General features: G+C 32.2%; 1 protein-coding gene across 5 annotated transcripts in view; it reads left to right on the top strand.

Annotated features, from left to right (window-relative positions):
- Positions 1 to 26903, top strand: part of Calcrl (calcitonin receptor like receptor) — a 101887-nt gene extending 74984 nt beyond the window's left edge. For all 5 annotated transcript variants that reach the window (XM_048808137.1, XM_048808136.1, XM_015481135.2 and 2 more), the window contains 7 exons: positions 7420 to 7546; positions 10328 to 10481; positions 11504 to 11564; positions 11644 to 11710; positions 17576 to 17794; positions 17951 to 17992; positions 23950 to 26903. In XM_048808137.1, coding sequence (XP_048664094.1) covers positions 7420 to 7546; positions 10328 to 10481; positions 11504 to 11564; positions 11644 to 11710; positions 17576 to 17794; positions 17951 to 17992; positions 23950 to 24162 — 883 coding nt within the window. In that variant the 3' untranslated portion in view covers positions 24163 to 26903. The remainder of the gene's footprint in view (positions 1 to 7419; positions 7547 to 10327; positions 10482 to 11503; positions 11565 to 11643; positions 11711 to 17575; positions 17795 to 17950; positions 17993 to 23949) is intronic.
- The last annotated feature ends 261 nt before the right edge of the window (positions 26904 to 27164 follow it).

Below are 27164 nucleotides of genomic sequence, written 5' to 3'. Positions count from 1 at the left end.
AAGACAATTGATACAAACCCTCACCTCTTTTCTTAGATTATATCTGAATATATTTCATCAATATTGTGAACTGTCATCACAGTTCTACTTTCATGTATATCTTTAATTAAAGCAAGTATAGTTCTTTCTCAGAGCTATAATTTTTCTCCTGACAACTATGCATGATTCAACCTTTAAGTTCATTTTGAGCACAGCTAACTAGTTAAGGGAATCCTACATTGACTCTCTCTGTACAAATCACTTTGATGTGTCTGTTTGGGTAAATCAGAACCTGGAGATCTGCACTGTCAGAAGTTTAACAGGGCTGCATTCAAAAATAGTCATCTTGTGTTCCCTGAATAGTATACTTCTCAAAGCCTATTCACCATTATCCTTATTTTGTTAACTCCATGGTGTGATTTTTCATTTAGAAGTTCATTATGCACTAAGATCCTGATGAACATCCTATTCTGTTGTGTGCATACTTTCCAAGTTTCCATCAGCTTAACATGGCTGTTGCTTACTTAAATATAATTTTTCTTATAATATTTTGTTAAAACATACTTATTCTATCTCCAAATTAGTTATTTGCAATTAATTACTGAAAAAATCATCTTCTTCATATTGAATGTAATGAGAACTGAAAATATTCCTATTAGGTAATGTGAGTGTTGGTTGGAAAACTTTTAAATTGAAATTATATAATAAAATAATTTTATTTGCACATTGGAGTATGAGATTTGAAATGACAGAGGAGGGCAATAAGTAATGGGTTTGCTTTAACAAAGCCCATTCTGTTATAAGGTAATAGGTATTACTGGCCAATAGAGGAAACTCTCAAATATGGAAATATAAAATAGAAACTGAATGAGAGAAGTTTAACTTACTTTAAACAGTAAATGTATGATTTAAAGATATAAGTGTATATTAAATGTCACATACGTCCATTTGTATTAATATTTTCATAATATGCAACTTATTTATGGTACATTTCATCTATTTTTCTTAATCAAATTAAAACACAAGTACTTCTGGGCTCTGTGGGACATGTCTATAATGCCAGCAACTGAGGAGACTGAGGCAAGAGCATCTCAAGTTCCAGATTAGCCTCAAAAATTTAGCAAGGCCCTAAGCAAGTCACTGAGTCCTGTCTTAAAATATAAAGGGCTTGGGATATAGTTCAGTAATAGAGTGCCCCTGGGTTTCATCTCCAATACCAAAACAAATGAACAAATAATCAAATAAAAACCATAACAGTGTGCCTAAGTTTTAACAGGAACATAATGACAATAAATCATTTTAACAAAGCTGTTAGTCTGTTTCTTGACACAAAAACTGTACACTTTTTCTTCAACACTTTATAATTTTAAGGAGAGACTAGAAAAGAGCACCATTTTCTCCCAAAAATTATATTTAACAATCTGTTTTTTTCAGTTTTGCATACATAGTTAATTTTCTCAGATCATGTCCATAGATATGACCACATGTGAGAAAAGAAGTCAAAGAAAGTCCCCAAGACTGTAGTATTCTATTAGTATTTAGGATCTACAAAAACTAGGAATGACTGGATATTGTGCTGCTAACATATGCAGATGGGAAGTGAAGATGTCAAAAACTGAGAAGGTCTTAAATCAAAGAGACAGATATATAAGAAAAAATAAAGAATACAAAACAGTGTTCCAGTGGAAGGCAGGAAAGAAAATGTAACCCAAGATAGTATGAACTTCAGAATAAAGAAGTCATTCTGTAAACTAGGTTATTTAAATTTAATTTTCTTTAACTATAGAATGTAAGTATGGGGGGAACAATGTCCTACAACACTTTGTTCTGACCCCTCGAAAAGTTTAAGCTCAGGACTTTGACTCAGGGTGTTTCCTTTGCTTATAATAATTTTCTCTCCTATCTTCTCTCATTTTAGCTCTATCTTGAGTATGCCCCCGGCCACCAGGCCCCAGTCTTTGTCTCTCTGATGATCCTGTTTAATTTCTAAAAAGCACATACCAACATTGAGAATCATGCTATTAAATTCATATGTCTATTTGTTTTTCACGGTAGTAAGAATAATATGATGTCAGGTCTTGAATTGTATAATTCCTGACAGTTTCCCCAGAATCTAGTAACAGTTCCCAGTAGATTAGTGTTCAACAGTAAACAGCCAACTAAATAATTAAGTAGATAAAAGTCTATGGCATCTTTTAAAATGTCAATATTCAAATTCAACAGATCACCTAACAACAGTAGGATCTTGAGCAACTTAACTGAATTTCATTAAAGGATAATGATATTTTACAGGGTTATGAGATAAGATAAAGACTTTAAACTCTTTATTCTGTGCCTGCATTGTAATAAGGGCTCAAGAAATGTTGGCCCCTATTATTCTAAATTTTGCTTCTAACAGGGTGTCCATTTGATTGTTTTTAGGGTACAATGATAATGAGGGTTCAGAAAGACTGACTGTTTCTTGTTTTCTCAGTTTCCTGTCCATTGGGAAACCAGAAACAGCACTGGTAACAAGGCAGTTCATAAATGGAAGGATGGCAGTTGGCCACAGAAAATGAACAGGGCCTTTCCCCATGCAGCCCTGCACTCTCATTTACATTGAATAAGAAACTTTACAAAGCAAGGACAGGGAACAAGGGGCTTTATGGAGGAAGTGCTACCATTTCTCCTCCAGGGGGATTGTCTTGTAGTATCTTGGTAGAAACACTCATGCTCTTTCTAATCTGTCCATGGATCACAAGCAACCTCCAAAAGACAGCAATTAGAAAAAGTTCATATGTATTCCTTGTCAAACAGTCAAATGACTCTATCAGCTGCAGCTTCCATTCAGTAGACAAAGCATAGAAATACTGATTTTACTCTTCTGGTAAATTTGTTGCATTCTGCCTGTTCTTTCCAGTAGTGTTCAGACTGATATGAACTTTCCTTTCAAATATATGATTTGTGTCTTCTTGGAAAAAGACCTGCACGTTTATTTATTAAATAAGATCAATTAGAATGAGAAAGCAGCACTTTGTAAATTGGGATATATTTGTATTGCTTGTATTCACTGTTTTGATGATATATTTTGCTCATAATTAGTGTTGACAAAAGCAGTTTTGAAATTTTTAGATCAACTCAAAAACAAAATGGAAAACCAATGCAGATTTTGTCCTTAATAGTAGCAAAAATTTTGAAGATGAAATAGCATAATGTTTAGGGTCATTATAATAGCAAATGTAGTAATTTGGAGACAATTATGGAAGGGAAGAAATTCTTTACAGAAAGTAACTTAGGTTGCTAAATCCATTTTATTATATGGAAATTATCTTCCTAATACTAAAGTCTTGTGTTTTGTAACAACAACAACAAAAAAAATTACAGTGTCTTTATTGTTTTGTTGAGTTACTTAAAACATATGTTTTAGTATAGAGGCAATTTTATATTACTTGATGCTATTTTTTTACTATATGTGACAAAAAAATGATTTCAGTACTTGATTAAGATCAGTCATGTGATAATGATGTCAGAACATAATAGCTAAATTAACATGGAGTGCTCTCCATAGGTTGAATGTTATGCTGATCATATGGTGTGATTTATATCACTTAACCTTCAAGCTATTTCTATGAAGTTTCCTTCATTATAGATAAGGAAACTGAGGGTTAGAGATCTTAGATGACGCAAATTCATCCTGTAAGTAGATGGCAGGGTTTGGATTCACTCTCAGGTCAGGCTTCGAAACCCACTCTGAATCACAAGTCCTGACTTGATGCTACCTGTTTCTAATCATTCCAAAGATAATTCAAAAGGCATGGTTACATTATATAATGTAATAGTGCTGTTGATGCACTTGCACCAATTGCCTCTAAATCTGCTGGCTGAAATTGCATATTGAAATGTGTTCTAAAATAATTGCATGCAGAGAATGTGAAATGGAAATAATCCAGACCATGAACCATATTTTCTATTTTGCGGTTATGCTAGAATAGAAAAGAGTATTGTAAAAATTGAAGAAAGCAGAAAGAGTTTTGTAAAACAGTCTCTTAGTGTATACATAATTGCCTTAAATATTTTGTGTAAAAATAAGTACATATAAATTTTAAAATAGGTAAAACTTGTTACAAGATAACACTGAAAAATACCCCTGGATTTCAGAGTCTCATTTAAACATATCATGTGTTTACCAATATATATTTTTGCTTTTCATTTATAAGTTGATTTTTTATACCAACTCACTTACATACACTAATGAATATGTTTGTAGGGAAATGATATGCATCCCTAGAAAAATCTAAGCCATTTTACAACTGTACACTGATGGAAACCATATGTTAGATAGCATCTGTTTATATTTGTTGAAGTTTTACCACACCTAGAGGCAGAAATGAGAGAAGCTAAAGCAATAGGTTAATGTTTTGGATAGTAAGCTATATTTTCACAACATGACCTGACAATGATTTGGCAATGATCCAGTTTATCTCAGAAATCTGGAAAACTACATTCAATGTCAAGGTCTCCAAAGCAGATGTCTGATTTGGGTTGTATAGAGTGGATTTTCTAGGATGATCATAGTGTTTGGATGATTTCATAAAATATTTAAACACATTTTTAATTTCTATAATGAAATGGTTTCCAGAATCCTGTCTTAAATATTTGCTTAGTTTTGATATTAAGTTTTAAAACAATTCTAAGTGTTTTAATATTTGCCCATAATTACATTGTTTAAGTCTACAAAACAGAAACACACCAGGAACCTTTTCCTACATATTAAAAAAAAAAACAAGATGTCATTTTTGTTTGTTTCTATAATTACAATAATCATGTCTTTAGAAGAAAGCATATACCAACAGCTCATTTTTAAGTCCTTACCTTTTGAGATAGATTGAAGTAGGAATAGGATCATGAGAAAGTGAGAATTCAGAGAGGAATAGAAACACTGAGTATATAGAGAAGGGCAGGACATTTAAGTGTACACAAAGCAAATTAAATTATTTTTAGGAACTGGGGTTGTAGCTCAGAGTAGAGCACTTAGCAAGCATGAGACCCTGGGTTTGACCCCCAGTACCACAAAAATAAACAAACAAACAAACAAATAAATAAATAAATAAAATTGTATTTGACTAACTATAGGTAGCATTTTATTTTAATTTCTTCCAATCTTCTCACACGTGGATAATAATAATATTAATTGTCACAATTAAAATATAAATTTTGCTTGTATTATAGTTCTCAGCCTGTGTCTTTCAGCTCTTGGTTTTGCCTTCATGTATTGCTACTTTTATGTTTGTTTTCCTCTACTTTGATATTTATTTTTCTTCATTCCAATGTATTCCTTAAAAATATTTCACATCTGCTGTCTAAGCAAAGTTTTACAATATTCCAGTCATAAATGGAATATTATGAAATTTTTGTTTGCATGCACACTTGTGTGTGTGCACGCGCGCGCACACACACACACACACACACACACATCTTAACCAATGAACCTAGATATAATGGTGTTGAGGAGAAAAGGGCAAAATAGCCCAGTTAAAGAAAATGTTTTTCCCTGTGATGGTAGTTGAGCTGCCTAAATTCTATTACAAAAAAAAAAGTGCATATTTGAATGGGCAAGCCATTCGCCCCTAAATAATACTTGGCATTCTGTAGACATAGAGTAAGCTCAAAGCAGGCATTTAAAAATAAGAGCATATGATCAAATTTTGTGTTCACAATGTCCATCATAGAAGATGGTAAACCACACATAACATAAATGATTTGTAAAGTATATATATATATATTTATTATTATTATTTATTATTATTATTATTATTATTAGACCTTTTCTACTATTACTTCATTGAGAGTAAAGAGAATTTCATTCTTTCTTTTATTGTCGAATTTCCTCAGCAATAACAAAACGAATTCTACTTTTTGGTCCAAAGTTTTTTCTTTTCTATAGAATATCAATAAATTTTTATAACAAACTTGATTCCTACCTGCCTTTCATTACTCCTATACACTTAAAGTCTAAGTAAAAGTAAATGACTCTTTAATATGATACCAGCAGTTCTCAACTCTTTCTACTTTGATGGACTCTAGCTAGGTTTCATAGACTTGCTGGTATATGACTGTACTAATCACTCTGATGATCATTCCAAGAGCCATCTTTTCTTTGAAACCTTTCTAAGAATTTACCACTAGTACCATCCAACTTTGTGGAAAGCATGTATTGTCAGTCCATAATCCTGATTTGGATTGCATTTGCTTCCATAATCTTTAAAATATTATAGCTCTATATAGAATCACAGACATAAAACTTTAAGAGATTCCAGAGGTAATATAGCCTAAAATTCATGTTTTAAATATAGAAAACCTTGATATCTGATTCTAACAATCTAAGTAGATAGCCATTTTAGGATAAAGGGATACAGTGATAAATTTGGGTGAAATTTTCTTAAAGATTTCATAGTAGGTATTTTTGACTTAAGTTGTTCAGGATGGATTATCGAGGATGACATGTTCACAATGTCATTTAGTAAAATATACAAAATGAAATTCTATGTGTCTGATAACGAAATGATCCCTCATGTATCCTACATATATGTTCCGACTTGACATTAAGTATTCAGCTTCAAGTGGGTTTCAGTCTATTATCTTAAAATGTTACCTGTAACAAGCCTTCAAGGGATGCCTTATGAAGTAGTACTTGAGTCTACCTTTGAGTGTGGGTATGATAGTCATGCAGACAAGCTTAGGGTGAATGAGAATCTAAGCTAAAAAATAGTGTTGTTTATCATTAATGATGACATTTTACTTGAAATGTGTTTCTACATAAACATGGACAGTTCTTTGTTTTACATAAAAGGAAATTCAGTGAAAGATGGTGCTATTTTAAAAACTTATGTGTATCTGGGGCAATGCAGAAAAAAAAATCAGCAAAGCACAGAAGACCTCATTGGTTGCTAAGTCTACATTTTTATCAATTCATCTATTTTAAATGTAATGATGTCTTTTTTGTGGTTAGTCAGCATGATTATTACCATCACAACAGGAGAATATGTAATGCAATGAAAAGCACATTATCTGTGTGAGAATCTGACAGAGACATCCAAAATATTCAAATTAATTACTGACATAAATTTTTGATAATTTATCTACACTGAATCTCAGTTTCTGTTTTTGGGAAGGGAATTTATAGGCTAATCATGCTCAGATATTAACAGAAGAAACTTATGTACAGGTTTTATATGGGAAATTTTCAATACCTACATATGTCTAACTGCTAAAATAACCCTTTTGCCTCTAGGTTTGAGGCAATTTACTTTAATTAAGATTTTATCTTGAGTGAATCTTGGGGAGATTACAAAATTAGAGCACCTTCTGTGAATTGGAAATGTATCTTAATTGAATGATGTTTAATAAAAATTGTGGAAACATTTTATGATGTCAAAACACTTTGTTTCTCTTGCCTTGTAGGAGTCTAAGTTGCCAAAGGATTACCTTGCACAAAAATCTGTTCTTCTCTTTCGTTTGTAACTCTATTGTAACAATCATTCACTTCACTGCAGTGGCCAACAACCAAGCCTTAGTGGCCACAAATCCTGTGAGTAAAATGAAGCCTACCTTTTAGGTTCAAGGGGCTGGTGGGGAATCGAGGGAGAATCAATGTGGGGATGAGTGTCTGGTGCACATAGCATGTGTCTAAGTAAACAGGCATGTATGTTTTCAGGACTGACATACAGAGTATATGTAGCTATATTACAATCCAGAAAGATAATTTATTGCTCAATATTCCCTAAAATATAAAAAGCAAATAGTAAAAGGAGGAATATATCTATTTCAATTATTTATACATATTATATAGATTATCACTTCATTTTATGGCCATACTCAGTGGAATGATGACTTTATGACACTTACTCCATGCAAAGTGAAAAAACAATCAGTGTGACTAACTTTGCATAACTAGAAACAACAATATGTGAAAATAGGAACTTCAATTTGAATTGTACTTTTTGTATCACACTGACTTTAAAAAGAATATAAAACCAGGAAAATAATGAATGATACATGTCCTATTTCAATTAGCATAAAATTTTAAAAAGATCTATCAAACCTTCATTGTCTCAAACATTCTGAGATTGTTTCCTTGCAAGTCATTTTTTTTTAAAACACAAGTTAAAATTGCCTTATATAATTATGCATATTTTATGCAAGCTATGTGCCTGTGTATTTTAATTAAAATATACACAATGATGACATATAAATTCAATTTTTATGATTACCTAATTTCATAATGTTTGTAGTTTTTACTATAATTTTGGATATGGATTTTTTTTGGTGTGTGTGTGTGTGTGTATGTAATGTAGTGTCATTGTGTGTGGGTGTGTGTTTTAACATTATCTAGTTACTGAAATCAGATAAGGAAAGGGATTTTCACTCAATGGGTCAATAAACAACACTCTCATATGTGTTTTATGTGTGTTTTTAGGGTAATTTCCAAAGTTCTAAAATTCCCTTCATTGTTTGCTCATGTGCATCCGGATTGTTTAATCTTGTGTATGTTCCACCCTAAAGTCACTGGGTTAGGAAACACACTGAGGTATAATTAGCAATATAAAAAACTGGCTAAACATCCTGTCATTTTAGAATGAATTTCTCTAGGACAGGAGATTCAGAGTTTTGTCACAGAGTTGTAAAGCAAATTTCTAAACCTTATATGTTTGTTACAAAAAATGTTTTGTTTAATACACGAAACACAAATTACAGTCTAATTATTTTAATATCTTCTTGGTAAAGTGTATTATTTATTTATATCATCAATGCCATGTGTAGCAATGTATTTTTCTAAAACATGTTCTAAATTCTTATCCAAATAGTTTATAGATTAACATTTTGTTGAAATCAAGAAGCCCAATTTAAAATGATTGTGCTGTATACATGTAGTAAGAATTGTAAAGCATTAGACTGTCATTTTTTTTAAAACTCAATAAAAAAAGAACATATATAAAAAGAACATTAATATAACACTCACTTCTATTGTATTACATGTATGTTAATGCAAATTTGTTTACTTTGACAAATAAAAATATCTAAATAAAAAATAAAATAAAATGAATATCTAAAAATCATAGAGATAAAAGTTTGAAGCTGAGGTACATTGTTTCTATAGATATAGTTGAATAATTCCCTTTTATCTTTGAGAAGACTTTAACATACTATTATATTTCACATAAAGCTGCACTATTTAAAATTTGATGTCATGCATTCTGCACATATACTTAAAAATAAATGGGTTTTATATATTTATTTGACAGGTGATATGGTGTACAATAGTAAAATTGGAATTATAAGAATCATGTTTAGAATGTAGTTTTGATTGAGGTTATGTGAGTATTAGCAAAGCATTTTACTTTTCCTCTACTCAGTCTTTTATTAATAAAATATGTGCCTGGGGATAATGCCTACCTCACCAAATTGTTACAAGGATTAAATAAAACAAAATATGTAAAAATATTTTAAGCTAATTCCTATGTAAATGTTACTATTACTAGTCTATGACACCCAATATTTATTTTCCACTACTTTTCATTTTAACTTTGTTTGTAAAGAAAGATTTTTATTTCAAGAACAATGATAATTTTCCCTTAATATTCATTGAATTTAAGACTGGAAATCAGAGTTTATATGGATAATTAATTTGCCATATATTACTGCGGGAAGTTTAAGTTTATTCCCTTCATCAAGGGAGTAAACTCTCTCTTATGCTTTTGTGTTTTCATTATCCAATACTTGAACCTCCCTCTTCCTGTTTCTGTAACACTAGAGGAGGGAAAGTGGAAACCTCAGGAAAAGAGGAAGAGAAACCATATTTTTTTCTTCTTCATGCCCACACTAAGCTTTCATATTTTGTGTTTGGATAAGGTAGTCAATTACCTCATTAGAGTATTATTTAATAAGTATTTTCACTAATAGCATGCAACATTTAGATACTTTTAATAGATGGTTTTTAATATTCTTAATTTTTTCTGACAGAATGCAACAATTGAGAAATTCATAATTAAAATAGATGTAAAGTACATGTGAAATATTTACACTTATAATGACATAGTAACTAGAGTGCATTATGGAAACACAAATCTATGAATGAAGTGATTTGGAGTTTACAGAATTTTCTGAGAGACATACCATTATATATCTTTAGAGTCTGTGGCTAAAAAAATTAAAAGCACCATGAGTATAAAGACTAGCATTTACAAATCTTAACCATTAACATGTGAAATTTGTGTGAAGAGCAGAAACTTTCATGTTTCCTAAAATAGAGTATTTCTTTACATTTCGATTCACAAATAAAGACAGAAAGATCATTTCCCTCTTCCCACAGGTTAGTTGTAAAGTGTCTCAGTTTATCCACCTTTACCTGATGGGCTGCAACTACTTCTGGATGCTCTGTGAAGGCATTTACCTGCACACACTCATTGTGGTGGCTGTGTTTGCTGAGAAGCAGCACTTGATGTGGTATTATTTTCTTGGCTGGGGTAAGTGCCCCTACATACATCTGCTGATTCAACTGTTTAAGAAAGGTTTGAGAGGTGTAAGGCTTTTTTTTTTTTTTTTTGTAATAACAATATAATTTAATATACCAGTGACTAGTTTAGGTTGACTGAATATATAGTGACTAAAAAGTAAAATGAGAATCATGAATTAGGGATCTAGTCTCTTCCTGGTGTCAATAAATGAATAAAGCTATGAAAAAAATGTATTTGTTTTCCACATAAACTCTTGACATGGAATTGTTCCCAAAGCAAAGCACTGACATACTCTGGTGTATTTTAAAAAGTAGCTGAAATATTGTAAAATGTATAAAATGCACAAACTGAATTCAACAAGACTAGTTTCCCAAAACATGAGTAAAATAACTTTTACTTATTTATCATCTGTTTAGATCAAGGTAAGGAATAGATACAGCTATAAAGAGGTTTGTGTATACATAAACACAATTTTTAGAACATTCTAGATACCTTTATCAAGCATTTCTTCATCTGATTTTGAAAAGCTATGATTTAGAAGGTTAAAACCATGCAAAATTGCTGGTATAAAACATTTTTCTTCCTTCTTTTCAACAGAAAATGACTTACTATTAGTCTGTCTCTCATAGTAGATATTCTTGTCAGGCTCACATTTTCCCATTTTGGATTGTATACTAAATATTAGCCAATTTCATCTCTTAGACAATATATAAATACTGGATTTCTTCTAGGCTTTGGCATTCAAGCAGCACATTTATGGACTTAAGCTCAGAGGTCCACCAAATCAAAATGACTTATATTAGAAGAAAATTTACACCTACATACACACAAACACAAAAATAAAAATACATAAAAGTACATTGTACTCATTGCTTGGCCATACAGGTAATATTTACTCAATAAACATATAGTGGTCAGTTTTTTTTTTTTGCTCCAAGAATATCTCTGACTTTCATACTTTATGACTATTTTAGGAGTTGCATCTATAAAGAAAACTGCCTGTTTTAAATTTTGTTCTCTTGTATCTGTAGGATTTCCACTGATTCCTGCCTGCATACATGCCATTGCCAGAAGCTTATATTACAATGACAAGTAAGAGACTCTCTACAGTTTCTATTAGAGTTAAATGAAACATAAATCTTCAACATAACATCTTTATTTTTTCCCTTAGTTGCTGGATCAGTTCTGATACACATCTCCTTTACATTATCCATGGTCCAATTTGTGCTGCTTTACTGGTACGTAATTAAGGTTTTCTTTTATCTCAACACTGCTCATATTTGTGAATCTTCTGGCTGTGTTACATTCTTCAGGGTCTCCATTGTCAGAAATGGAAATGATGTCCTCACAGTGCTTAACTTACTAGGGTCCATTGGAGACCTTCTATTTGAGGTGTGGGCAATAAAGGCCACACCTTTTTATAAGGGATGGCAATGTAACAGGGACCAAGCAGGAAGTAGACATCAGAGCGAGACATAATGAGGGGACAGAGTGTGTTAATGGAGTTGGACAAGTGCTGGGAAGAGTTACAGGACCAATGCTGGCCTTGGTTTCAGGAAAAATCCAGCATAAAACAATAGCATCAATGAGAAGGAGCAACAGAAGAAATACTGAAGCTTCTCCCTCCTTCCATAGTCTCATCTTTTTTTGACAAAATACAGCCAATGTCAGAGGGCAATAAAGTACGAATGAAGATATCATCCCCAGATGTAAAATCCTGGGGCACAGAACAAGAGAGAAGATGGGTCTGATAAATTAGGAGGGCAACTAAGAAAATATCATTCTCAAAAGTATATAATAATTAAGAGGGTAAATTCTGATAACTGATTGCCTGGGTTTAAATTTCACTTGTTCCTCTATTTGCTGTGTGACCTTAGGCAATTAAACTAATCATTCTGTGTCTCAAATCTGTCATTCTAAGGAATATAAAAATGGTGACTTTTATAGCAACAATTAACTGTCTGAAAGTGAACAAAACCCAAAGAAATCCCATTTGTTATACGTATAAGCACACATACGCATGCATGCAAACAAATAATGAAGGAAGTTAAAGATCTCTAATGAAAATTATAAAACTGATAAATAAATCATAGAGGACACACACACTATTGAAAGATATCCCATATTCATGGATATTTACATCCAAATGATTTTCTACAAAGGTTCTACAAAGGTTCCAGTTTCATCAATAAACAGAGATGGGAAAAGTGTATAAACAAATGCAGAAGAATCAAACTAGACCCCTACCTCTCACCATATGCAAAACTCAACTAAAAATTTATTGAAAACCTAAATGTAAAACTCAAAGCTTTGAAATGCTTAGAAAAAATAGGGAAAACACTTTAGATATTAAGATATATATATAAGAATAAGCAACAAAAGCAAAACTACACAAATAGGATTACATCTAAGAATCTTTTGCATGTCAAATAAAGCAATTGATAAGTTAAAAGACAACCTTCAGGATGGGAGAAAATGCTTGCAAACTATTCATCTCATACAGGATTGATATCCAGGACATATAGAAACTCTAATAACTTAGTAAAAAAAAACAAGTCTATTTTAAAAGAGGGCAAATTATCTGAATAGATATTCCTCCAAAAAAGATATACAAAGGCTAGTGAGCATTGAATAAAAAATTTCAACATCACTAATCATCAGGGAAATGAAAATCAAAATGACACTTAGACATCATCTCTTCCTAGTAAGAGTGACTATCATCCAAAATACAAAAAATAACAAATTTTGATAAAGATGTGGACAAAGAGGTCCTCATACACTGTTGGTACCATATGGAAAAGAATATGGCGGTTTCTCAAAAAACTGAAGGTAAAATTACCATATGATTTGGCAGTTATACTTTTGGGCATATATTCAAATAAAATGAAATCATTGTGCTATACCTGCACACTCATGGAATTTGCATACATAAAAGCCAAGATACAAAATCAATCAAATTGTTCACCACAGATGAATGGATAAAAAATAATGTAGCATATATTAACAATTGAAAACTCTTCAGCCTTAGAAGGATGAAATCCTGTCTTTTGCAGCAACTCGGATGGTACAGAAGACACTATGCTAAGTGAAATAAACTAGGCACAGGAAAAGAAATACTACATGTTCTCACTCATTAGTGGGAAATAAAAAGTTGATCCCACAGAAGCAGAGAGTAGAATGGCTAGGAGGGGTGGGTAGGGGCAATAGTGGGAGAGTGGATATAAAAATATAGAGGAAGGAAAGCAGTTCTCATGTTCTATTCACCATAGGTTATCAAGAGTCTATAGCAATTATTATACACCTAAAAATAAGTAGGAAAAAGTTTGGAGGTTCCCAACACATAGAAATGATGATATTTCAAAAACTCAAAATGTTAATTACTCTGATTTGATCATTACATATTTTAAATTATGATAATGTACCATAATCAAATGTACGAATATTATCAATTTAAAAATAATAACAAATAGTGATTTTTACAGGTTTTAGAAGTAATATATAAAATATGCTTAGCCTGACATGTAGAAAGCACATACCAAGTGTCAAATTCTGGGTCTGTGCCTTGTCCCACAGGACAGTCAGTTAAAAAAACCAACATTTTAAAAAATATTCTTTAAGAAAATCTCAAAGGCAGATGTACTTCCTTTTCATGCACCCTCCACATACTAGGGACATGCGTGACACACTGTGTTGAAGTGTACTCTGGTACTGCCTGGCTTTGTATTCTTTGTACTCAAAGAGCCAGCTCTGCATCTTGGCTCCCTTGCTGGCTGTGTATCTCAAGGCAAGTTCTGCTTTGTTTTGTTTTTAACCTCTCAGTGACTTTGTTTCCTCATCTATAATGAGGGAATAAGGAGCATACTTCACAGGGTCTTGCAAGGATTAAATAAGATACTTCCTGCTAAGTGATTAGAACAATGCACCAAATACAATAAACTGAAAAAAAAAAACACTTCAAAAAGTTTCTTCATTGTAATTTCTACATGTTATCATGGTTCTGTTCTTGCATTGAATTGTCTGTTCTAAGCAGAGCTCAAAGGAATTAAATGGGTTGTTAGGGCCACCCATGAGCTTCCAGAACAAATACAAGAAAACATTTTATTCCAGAGATCTGACTGTACAGAGAATTATGTGATCCAAACTCCTAAACCAGAAAGATTTGAGAAGTTAAAACACCTAGCAAATACAAAATGTAATAACAGCTAACCCAATCCTCAGAAAATCCTGTTCACATCAACTTTAAGAAAGAATAGATGGCCATGGTAAAATTTAAGAATATAGCCCATCAAGCTGCTCAGCAAGAGAGGAAGTGAAAATTCACTCTATTTGCAAAACATTTTTGTATCTTATTGGCCTAAAACAAGATTAGAAGCCTGTTTTTCTACCAGTTTAAATTATCCTGCCCTTGTTTAAACTGCAGGGTCTCCCACTGGTTCTGCCAATTCCAAGGTCCTGGGCGGGGCTCTAATAATTGTTCATATGGCCCAATGTCTTTGTACAACTTTTATAAATAACATATTTTAACCACAATCAGTTTCTTTCCATTCAGACTTCCTCTATCACATTTCCCTTGAGCAGGGTGGTATTAGAGTGATTGCAACACTTTCAGATCCTGCCAAGGGGAAGCTGAGAGAGGATACATTTAATTTGAGTTCACTGGGAGATATTTAGGTCACTTCAGGGCATAGTTAAGGAATTGCTGGCCATCCTTGTATGAGAGTGGCTTCCAGGAACCCTTCTATAGACACTGCGCGGATTCACCGTGTGTTCTTCCATGACCCTAAGGTAGTTTGCTAATATGAAAATGTCTTGTTTCTATCTTGCTCTTGAATTTTATGGGTATCAAAGTAGAAACAGGCTTCTCTTTATAACTAGGTTGGTTCCAAGTTGGATAAAATTCAGAAACAGTTCATCTGAAATTTGAAATTCTTGTTCCATTTTTGTTCATAATACATAGAAATATTTACAGAAAATAAAATAGGATATGATAATTATGTGGAAATGGTGTGGAAACAATGTCCAATTCACTCTAACAAAACTCTTCACAGAGTCACTAATATAAAGATTAACTCCATTGTCAATTCTCATTTCTAGTTTCATGTTTTAAATAAAGACTTGCCACTTAGAGAGGTCTTGGTGTTTAAAAAGCTTTTGTGGAGCCCAATTGTAACATTTCTACTGTATTTTTTAAAATGATTTATGAATTTATTTATTAAGATTATAAAATATTCTATAATTTATAAGCAGATAAAGGATATTGTTACCTTTTATTCTTTGGATTGATAGTGATTTCTTTTTGGTTGAAACTTTCAAATATCAACGAATGCTTGGAAGGGCCTGTAGGAGGAGGAGTATAACAGCTGGCTTACCAATCTGTCATGTTTCATTGTTACACCTGTTCAAATGGCTTACTCTGCTTTTGTCTTTATTCTGCCTTGTATCTTTTCCTGTGTTTCTGAACATGTTCCTTTTCACAGATGTGTCATCACCAGGATTCTAGTGAGCTGTGTACTTTTGAAGCATATATTGCCATTGAATTGTCCCATGGCATAGAATATTTTTATGCCTGATTATTTTTGTAACAGCTGTCTTAAATTAGCAAATGCTATGCTATTCTTTTCCACATTAAATGAGAGATTACTGTTATTTTTCTTATTTTTTTTAATTAAGGTACATGGATACAAATTATATATTGGTCTATAGTTTGAAAGTTTAAGATTATAAAATATGACAGATGTTTGAAATCAGGGTGAAAACAAAGGAAAGACAAAAGCAATTAGCCCCTATGAGGCTTTTCTGAAGTTCATATTCAGAAGCCTATGAAAGGCATAAAGGATAAGAGTACAGGAAAAAGACAAAAGTAAACAGTATTGACTTGAGTGAGTAAAAGAAAGAACATGACATTGGAGCAGGGATTCTTTCCTGAGTTATCTTATATTATCAAAGTTTTATGTCTCTCTTTCAAAGGGAGTGTTGTCTCTTGGGGAAGTTACTGAGGCATAGGAAATAGCAAATATGCAATTACAGAAAGTAACTTTAGAAAGTCCCATGGGATGCCAAGCGCTCTTGTTTCTAGGATGATCTGGAGCTCATGATGTGGTTTCCGCTCATGACATGGTCTCAGCATAAGGATAAAGAAGACAATATAGCACTATCTTGGAGAGTTGTTTTAATAATTATTGTTACAAAAGAATCTTATAAAGATCATTATTACAAAAATAAAGGAAATAAACTAAAAATCTGAAAATAGTTATTATGGTGTATATTTGGAAAATAGATAACATGGACACTGATAAACAGGTGACATTTATAAAAATTAACTCTTGGCCAGGTGTGGTGGTACACACATGTAATCCCAGAGACTCAGAAGGGGCAGAAGGATCACAAGTTTAAAGCCAGCCTTAGCAAATTAGTGAGGCCCTAAACAACTTATTGTGACCCTATCTCAAAATAAAAAATTTAAACAAAGGACTGGGGATGTGACTCAGGGGTTAAGTGCCCCTGAGTTCAATCACCAGTACAAAAATAAATAAATAAATAAATAAATAAATAACATCTGTTAAAATAATTTCTCATTTAAATTGAAAATATTAAAAACTTTTAGTTTTTGGATCACAGAAAAATCCAAAAGCACTGCATGAGAAAATGAGCTAGGAAAAAACACTTGAATATTTCACAATGGAATGTGTTCCAAAATGATTCTATCATTATGTTTTCAAATATAATCGATGAAAATCAATGTACTTATAAATCACATTTTGAGAAATCACAAATTAATATCAATCTATTAAGTTGTAAATATTTTTGTTGTTGTTGTTTGTTTTTCAGTACTGGGGATTGAACCACGAGGTGCTCTAACACTAAGCTAAAACCCCAGGCTTTTTATTTATTTTTTTCTTTCATTTTGAGACAGGCTTTTGCTAAGTTGCCCAGGATGGTCTTAAAATTGCCATCTTCCTTCCTTAGCCTCCCTAGGAGCTGGGATTACAGACATGTGCCACCCTGGCCACCTAATATTATAAATACTGTAAGATTTATAAAATTGGAGCACCAATAATGCTTCTCTATATTAAACATTAAAATAGTGCCATTTTGGTTTTTAGGTGAATCTTTTCTTCCTATTAAATATTGTACGTGTTCTCATCACCAAGTTAAAAGTTACACACCAGGCAGAGTCCAATCTCTACATGAAAGCTGTGAGAGCTACTCTTATCCTGGTGCCATTGCTTGGCATTGAATTTGTTCTTATTCCTTGGAGACCTGAAGGAAGGATTGCTGAGGAGGTATTTGACTACATCATTCACATCCTTATGCACTTCCAGGTATGGCATTCAACATCATTAAGCAGCTTGAGAAATTTGTTGTTAAATTTGAATATAGCTTTGGTTTCATTGTTGACTGCTAATGGGTCAAGTTAGTTATAAATACATGTATCTTTTTCATTGGGATTCAAATAGCGTTCTATTTTTCTCCTACAGGGTCTTTTGGTCTCTACAATTTTCTGCTTTTTCAATGGAGAGGTATGTCAGTTGATTTTATTCCTGTTGTCCTTTGATATGTATTTGCCTTAAAAATAAGATAGAATTATAACTTCCCTAAGAACAATTATTCCAAATTCCATTTCTATCAGAGAAAAGAGCTGTAATATTTATTATTGTAAGTGAAAACTTCCTCCTCAAGTCATATTGGAAAAAAAGTCAACCACACTTTAAAATACTTCATCAGTGACTTTTATTCATCTAGTTTTCTGACCTACCAGTATATCCTATTAATTCTGGACTTTGCCTCAGGTATGATGCGAGGTGATACTTAACTTCATGGAAGATGGACTATATAACAAGAGAGAGAATCCTTTTTTTTCGCCATTCCCCGCCCTCACACCCTGACCTATTTCACAGTGTAGCTTTTGGAAAAAGCTTTACAGTGGATACAAAAAGATGAAAACAAACTAAACTCTCAGTTGTACAAGGGCAAGGTGCAGTGGTTGGGAAATTTAGAATAGAATTCTGTAATTGCTATAATCCATAACATGGCAATGTATTCTGAATACTTCTAGATTTTTATCTATGGCTTTCTTACTTGGGGGTTTGAGAATTTAAAATCTGGTACTCTATTACATACATATGGATATTGTTGTAACTCAGTGGTTCCAGCTTTAGTTTTTCATATGTTTCTAATCTACTTGACAAATTTTAACCTGTAGGATTTTGGCAAACTCGAGTACACTTTAGAAATCCAGATAGTAAGTGAATGAGAAGTGGACAGTTGGTAACTGGGAAGCTATCATAAAGCTTCATATGGGGAACCAGATGGCATTAACCTTATGAGAATCAGTCCTAAAACACAAATCAGCATTGGAAATCATGGTACATGTCATAGAAAACCATGAAATATTGTTTTGCCTGGCTTAAATAATATTTTATGTATATTTCTTGGCAAATAATTCAATTCATTGCTTATAGATTAAAATTAAAATATATTGTAATTTCAAAATATACATGTTTAGTGTGTATATCTATATTACTAATATTGGTATGTGGAATATCAGCACATATTAAGTGCTTATTTCCATGATTCTGACACACTGAAAACAAGATGTTGCTGTTTTTTCAAAGTCAATGAGAAGTATGGATGGAACACTATTAGGATAAACAGATACATGATTTGTTTTGAAAATGAAATTCATAAAGTCTTTGTTATGTACCTCTGTAAATATACTAGAGTACACATGGAGCTAGACAGTCCTCTATGCTGTCAATATAGGATGTAACATTTAGATAGAGATGAGAATGATCTGTACACATGCCAAAGAATGTGCATGAAACACAAAAGGTCTACCTCTATTCCTACAGAAGCAGAATTTATTTTTGTAATGTGTAATTTTTAAATAATCACTAGCAAAATATTTGGTGATAGGAGACAACATAGAATAAACACAGTGATGCATTAAAAACCCAATGGCTGCTATATTTTGGGAAATGCTCCGAATTTGGGAGTAGGTGTTTAATCTTTATTAAAGGGAAGTAAAAACAAGTTCTTTCTACATTAATTTCACAAGGATTAATGTAAACTAGGGCATGTAAAGATTTTTGTGCAATGTTCCACCATCACTAAATCCTTAGTATATTATAGATCCCTTAAAAGGTTTGTTAAACAACTTATTTTCAAAAATACATGTACAAATGGCAACATTCATCATATTGGAATCAGAATCTCAGATTGGCTCTTTTATTTAGAAAGGGTGCCCAGAGAATATCAAAACTAATGCTCCACACTCCTGTTACACTTTATCTGTATAAGCAAAAGAGACACAGGCCCTTGATCTTCTGCCATATCCTAAAATTGAGAACATTTTGGCATTGGAAAATTATAATAATAATAAGCCTGTGAACCAGGTTCTTGCCAAATCCTTTGGTTCTTCACAACATCTCTAATATCTGTCCCTTTTTCTTTATCTCTGGAGATACAATCCCTGTTTGAGTATGATTCATCTCTCATCTTAAGAAATACTATAATCCCTCCTTTTTATCTCCTTGCCTCTAAGTTTTTCCCACTTTCATAACATGAAGAAATAGTGCCAAATCCACTTTGTCTGGTTCCAACTATGTCATGTTCTTAAAACCAATCTACTCAGGCTTAGTTTCCTTCTTGCTTTCCACATTAGGTCCAGTGGCTTGCCTTTAGACTAAAATTGTTGGCTTTTTTTTTTCTTCCACGTTTTATTTATTTTTAGCCAACATCTTCCTATTGGTATTTCTCAATAGTTAAACAACAGTGGCTTTACAAGTGCTCTGTCCTCTTTCCTCTCATCCCTAGTCTACACAGACAAAAATGTGCACTATTAAAGTGAATGAGAGACTGGCTATCAGAAGGATATATTTAACAACAATGGAAGGTAGATTTTTTTTTTAAAGTGAACAAAAATATTTTCTGAGAACAACTGAACTCACATTTTATAATGATAACAAGTAGATTTCTGTGTGAAGCTCTATTAAAATTTTTAACTGATTTAGATTAAGGAGCAGAACTTAGATCCTTATCAGGTATTAACAAGCATATAAGGTTGTGATGTTATATTCTACATATTTGACTAAATTACTTTCATGATGCTAATAAATAAAACAACAAAAACATACTCAAATCTTTAATAACACTTCATTTAAGTTTATGAAGTGGCCACTTTAATGTTCTGTTGAGCCAGTGTGATCTTGTATTAGAGGAAGCAGATAAAAATGTAACATCCTAATAGAGAATAATATAAACAAACAGAAGACTGCAAGGCTTCTAATTAGATTTATTTTTAACTTCAGTAAATAAGAACCCATACTTCAGGACACTGACCTTCCATGGTTTTTGTGATAATTTAGTTGCAAAGAAGAAATAGAAGGATGGCCTTTATCAAATATATTTCAAGGCAAAACATGCAAATATTTCAAAAACTATCTTGTCTTTTAGAATTGAATTTAAGCTTTGCTTTTGGGGGCTTGCAGCTAATATGTTTCTTGTGATCAGCTTCTCAAATTTATGTAGAATCTTTTCTGCAAAAGTGTGCTCTACTTTCTTTCCACCTGAAGCTATATTTCTGTATTCAGTCAGTCCAACAATAGCAGTAAAGTGAGGAGGAATTTATTACATATAAAAAGAATCATAATAAAAATAATTTTTATCTGCTATCTGTTATGGGTTAGATATGAAGCGTCCCCCAAAAGCTCATATGTTAAACAATTCTAGAACTTTCAGAAGTTGACTGATGGGTTATGAGAGTCTTAATCTAATCAGTGCCTTAATCCAGTTGGATGAATTTATTGGGTGGAAACCATTGGGTGTGGCTCTGGGATATATATTTTGTCCTTGGTGAGCCCAGTATGCTCTCTTTTTGCTTCCTGATACCATGTCCTAAGCTGATTTCTTATACCACACCCTTCTGCCATGATATGCTGCCTTACCTTGCATCCAAAGCAATGGACTGAGATCTCTCAAACCATGAACTTTTCCTCATATACATTGATCTTCTCAGGCCTTTTGGTTAGAGCAGAGAAAAAATTGACTAAAACATCATCAGAAGTATTTAGAGAGTCAAAATTATTATTTTTTTGTTTCAAATCTCTGTTTATTTATCTAAAATTCATAATCTAAAACTATTGCTGCATCCTGCACACCAAGGGATCAGTAAACTGAATGGAGATGTGAACTGGCTGAGAAATTAAAAGTCCGAAATAATTAATAAGAATTAAAATACAAAAGATATAGAAAAATAGTTTCATGGCAGGGACCCAGTGGATGGAATAGGCTCTCAGTCTGTTCCCTAACAATAAGTGGGGTTCCTTGGGCTTTATTTATAGGGAAGCACATCAAAGAAATTTATTGTGAGAAAAAGATTTTTGAGGTAAATAAGAAGAAAAAGGCTATGGGGACCAATTGGCCTGAATGGAGACTTATCACTTGTGCATTAATTGAAGAATTAAATAATTCCTGCCTCCTCCAGGCAACCAGCCACTCGAGGATATTTGGGCGCTCTGGTACCTCTTTCCACCTCCAGGGAGTTTTATTTGAACCTAGGGCTGTCTGAACCAATACATTCTGCAGTATCTCAGAATTCTTTTTGAGCAGGAGTTGTTAAGGCAAGTCTAAGTGGTCTGAGATCGGTGAGATGACACTGAGAGTTCTCCAAGGGGCACACCTCTGCTTACACATGGCTCAGAGAAGCCCACAGTTCATTCATAAACTATTCCATTTGTCATTTGATTATGTTCTTGAAGATAGTAAATATATAGATATTATTTTTGAAATTTCTTGATTCAAATTTTTCTTTGGAGGATTTAGAATGACTAAACCAAGAGCAAAGTATCATTGTTTTTTGCAAGACAAAAGCATTTATTGTCTAAAAATGCTTGTATTTTCAAAGCACATTTACCTGAAAATAAATTATTTCCTCAGTTTTGTTTATCATATAGAAAGAAATGAGCTTGAAAGTCTTCGTTACTGAACTTTGTAATAACATAACTTTGAAACCCAAGTTACAGCATTTGACTTATAATTTCGAAATCACAGAAGTTAAATGGAAATTTTAATAACTCATTTTGAATTCTAACTATAGAAATTGTTCACTCTGAATTTGATGCTTCCTTTTTATTTTCTACATTCTAAAACATAAAGAAACAAAATGTGTTCATTTTAAGTGACAGAATATAGGAGACTTTAACAGGACTTTGAAGATATACTGGCAATCCCTATTTGTTACAGAATGTAATTTTGAGAAGGAAATACAATGAAATACATTTATAAAGATTTAATAATGATCTGCATATAAGAATATAGTCAATAGAAAGTTGAGGAACTATATATAAGGAGAATATAAAGAAAATTGAAACAGTTACTGAATAAGTATGTTAACAGTATATGAATTACTGGAAAATTATTTTAATATGCTCAGAGTTCCTTTGAGGAAATAATCACAGGCTTAAAGACCTGTAGAGAGTTTGGAGAAGACCAAACAATGCACACTTAAGGTAAAAGTACATAGGGACAGAAGGATTGGGCTACTAACCTTGAAGCAGGATACCCCAAGCCAATCTACACACATATCAGTCCTGGAATGTCCAGTTTATCAAGTTCAAGGTGTATTTCAATATTCTTATTTGGATCCACTGACTTAATATGAGGAATACCAGCCACACTTGGTGATGGACACTTATAATCCCAGAGACTCAGAAGGCTAAAGCAGGAGAATAGCAAGATCAAGGCCAGCCTTAGCAACTTACTGAGAATCTGTCTCAAAATAATAAATAAAAAAGAACTGTGGATATAGTTCAGTATTAGAGTGCCCCTAGGTTCAATCCCAGTACCAAATACACACACACACACACACACATACACTTTTAGGGTCTTAATGTAAACTAAAACACAAAATCTAGACTCAATCTCTAGCTCAAATCAGAAAATAAATGTCACTAAATTAAAAATTCACTCATGGAAAGGAGGTTTCAAATACACAGACGTGCAGAAGTAAAATTCCTAAACTTTTTTTCAAAGTATTCATCCCATTTACAACTATCTATTCAATACTTTTCATTCTTCTGGGAAGTAAGCTCCATGTGAAATGAATACCCTGCTCTTTCATTTTCAGAGTGTAGCCCAATTTCTGGCATATGGTAATCATTAAATAAAAGATTGCTATTTTTTATATTTATTATATCTTATGTTTTATTCGATGGCAATAAATATGTAACAATTATTAATAATTCAAAGACAAGGCATGAAATAAAAATATTAGAGAAGCATTAAAATGTAATAACAATGTTTCTTAATGTCAACACAATTTACTTAATTTTTAATTAAATAAGAAAATGAAGCAATATTATTCAGTAACATCAATGTTTTTTCAAGAACAACTTTTCTACAACTTATTTTGCTATGTTTTAAATATAATATCTTCACTTCAATTAATGGATTTCTCTTGTTTCTTTTTGATTGATAGGTTCAAGCAATTCTGAGAAGAAACTGGAATCAATACAAAATCCAATTTGGAAACAGCTTTTCCCACTCAGATGCTCTCCGTAGTGCATCCTACACAGTGTCCACAATCAGTGATAGTCATGAATGTCCTAGTGAACACTTAAATGGAAAAAGCATCCATGATATTGAAAATGTTGTCTTGAAACCAGAAAAATTAAGTGATATAGTTATATGAAAATAGAGGCATCATTGCCTGCTTCATGCCAATCTTAACTCAAGGATTTGGACCTGTGATTTTACAGCAGAAGACTTCAATATTAAATGAATTTCTCTAATGCCATAAAGACAGCCTTCAACTTAAAGGAGAATTGTGTTGATAAATTTTTGACAACTAGCTCTATGTGGGGAAGAAGGCGCTGATTTAAAGTTTGCCAGTAAATACTCTGCTTTGGCAGATTTCAAACTACCAACTTGACATCACTGAATGTGGAATTGGGAAAAATGATAAGCACGGTCGACTCTCATGAGCTGATGTGGGTCAGCTGCAGCACATCACTGCCAGAACTGACAGATGAGTAAGACCAAAGGTTCACATACACATTGGGTATAACATTAATCTCGTCACCTAAGGAGACCTAGCTAAGTTTTCCACACTTTGAAGAGAAAGTTAGTTTTTACATGTTGGCTGTTTAAAATCTTAATCCCAGTGTCACAGGTGCAGTTGATTTTTGCTTACCCAGAAAGCATTCTAACCCTTTTTTGTAATACCTTTTCAAATGGACCAGACAGAGTTAATTATCCCTGTTGGCTTACCCTCTTCTCCCTAAGAACAGTAACAGAGTTTCTATGAGCTATTCATTTGCTGATACATCACGATTATATCCTATGGCATGTGCTTTTTTGAGACTTAGTGAACAGGCTGCATGATATGTGATCCTACTTCTGTATCATTAGGGAGACATCCTGGTTAATGCTATAAAACTCCTAGCAGCTACTTCCTGCTTTGCTATAGGAGTGGGAGGGAATCAGTTTCCCTGAATCTGTAAATAGAAATCTTTGCCCCTTCCATTTCTACTGTGTAGACAAATTAGCAATCATTTTAGATGAAGGAAATCAATGAAGGATTTCTTATTATCTTGGAAGTTTGTAAAAAAAAAAAAAAAGGATTGTTGTGAAAAATGAGCTTGTAAATACTCCAGTATTTTATTTTATAGTCTCAAATACCCACTACTTTGGTAATTTTTTTTAAAAGTAGATACATAATGCAACAATGTATACATGTTAATATCTGATACTGTGTCTGGGCTGACTTTATAATAAAATAGAGTCTGGTATTCTATATTTGGTAAATATTTTAAGGACAACCAGATGCCAGCATCAGAAGTTTGAGGGCAAAAAATAAAACAGAAACATCTATGGTAAATATAAAATATTTATTTTAAAAATGAAAGGCCATTATCTTATTGACATATTAGTTTTTGTAATTCATACCCTAGTGGGTGTGCTTGACATATTTTCCTTCCATTTTGATGATGAACTCACATTATAATCTAGAAATTTTCAACAACTACTATAATAAATGCCAATTTACTCTCTGTATGGGTTTTACCACATTAAAATACTATTTTACTGACTTATACTATATGATTAAATATGGGTTTGGAAATGTCCCAGATTATTAAAGAGAAAAAACTAGAGGAAGATACATATCACAATGTTTTATTAGGGAACAATTGTCAGACATTTTTTCAATAATTAAATTAAGATGGTAGGAAAACTTGCTAATGAATTAAACTGACATTTAAATTGGATTCAGTTTTTCTAATGTTATTTTCACTGGAATCTCCAAAGAACAACAATGACTTCAATTAGTGAACATCAATTTTAGGACAAGTTTTTATGTGGTGTGTTTTTTAAGTGTGTCAGCTTTAGATGGATTGAAATAATGATCTATTCATCATAAGTTGTTTCTTAAGCCATCAATAATGTTGAGTTCTGAAGTCATTTGAAATTGTCAAGGAAAATTCTCTAAATTAGTAAGAATTTACATATTAAATGGTCTGGTAAATGCATTTATAATTTATCTATGCATGTAAAGGTATCATTAAGTTAGTTTCAAATTTACAAATTTCATAGCAAGCTATTATAAAAAGGAACGCAGGCTGTTCTGAACTTTCAACTGCCTAAATTATACAAAATTTCCACTTAATAAATTCAATTTTAGCTATTTATTGTCAAAGACACAGATTCATGTCTTTTGCAGACAGTGTCCATGTATTTCAGCATTCTTCTAGACAATCTGTCAGTTTCAATCATACATGGCAGTAGAAATGTTGAATTGTCAGAGAGCATGTTAAAATGATATTGTAATTTTGAAGTATTTTTATTGTGCTTTGATCTTATTTAGTGCGGATGAGATTGAGATTTCTTTTATTGCCAAGGTTCATCTGATATACAGTGCTCAGATGTACCAATCTGTGATTAATCAGTATTAGTTTTATACTCAAATATTTTAAGATTAATATTTTTAAACAATAGATTTCTCTAAAGATGAACTGCTAATTAAGATCTTTGTATGTTACTTGTAAAGAAAAATGATTCTGATATTTTTAAGAAGAAAACTTCTTTGGTATCTAAAAACTAATTTGTGAATTTCTTGCTTTTAAAACATAGATCTGACATTTTCCTGCAATTGTGAAAGTCATATTTTAATTTTCTAAAAATTCTATTTTGTCATTTTTTTCAAAAGTTGTTTTCTAGTGAATTCATTACAAAACATCCAATCTGAAATTTATTGTTTGTTCAAATGTAACCTAATGAACATGGAATTTCTGGTTGTAGTGCTATATGTATTGATCATAAATTTTAATGTGAATTTATTTTAATTTTCTCTTGGTTTTAATCTGCTAATAGAAACATTATCTGTAAAAATATTCAAGGTATTATGATCAAATAAAACAACTCATGTTATACCTACTTAAAATGTCTCTGTCTTGACTTTATGAAAATATTAAAGTTACCGGTTAAAGTTGACTTTCACTCATATATAATGGAGTGCTAAATAATTCAATTTCTAAAAATAAATTTTAGAGTGATCAATGGAATACTTCTTAAAATCAATAGATATATCTCTTTTACACTCCTTAAGGTCTTCAATAAATTCAGTAGTAAGTGAATTTAATAAACCAATTCAGAAAAAGTTATGAATTTATTCTCAAGTTAAGAAAATACAAATGA

This window comes from Marmota marmota, unplaced genomic scaffold, assembly GCF_001458135.2.
Source record: "Marmota marmota marmota unplaced genomic scaffold, marMar, whole genome shotgun sequence".
In the NCBI taxonomy this organism is placed as follows: domain Eukaryota; kingdom Metazoa; phylum Chordata; class Mammalia; order Rodentia; family Sciuridae; genus Marmota; species Marmota marmota.
This window is presented reverse-complemented; position numbering and strand designations above follow the sequence as displayed.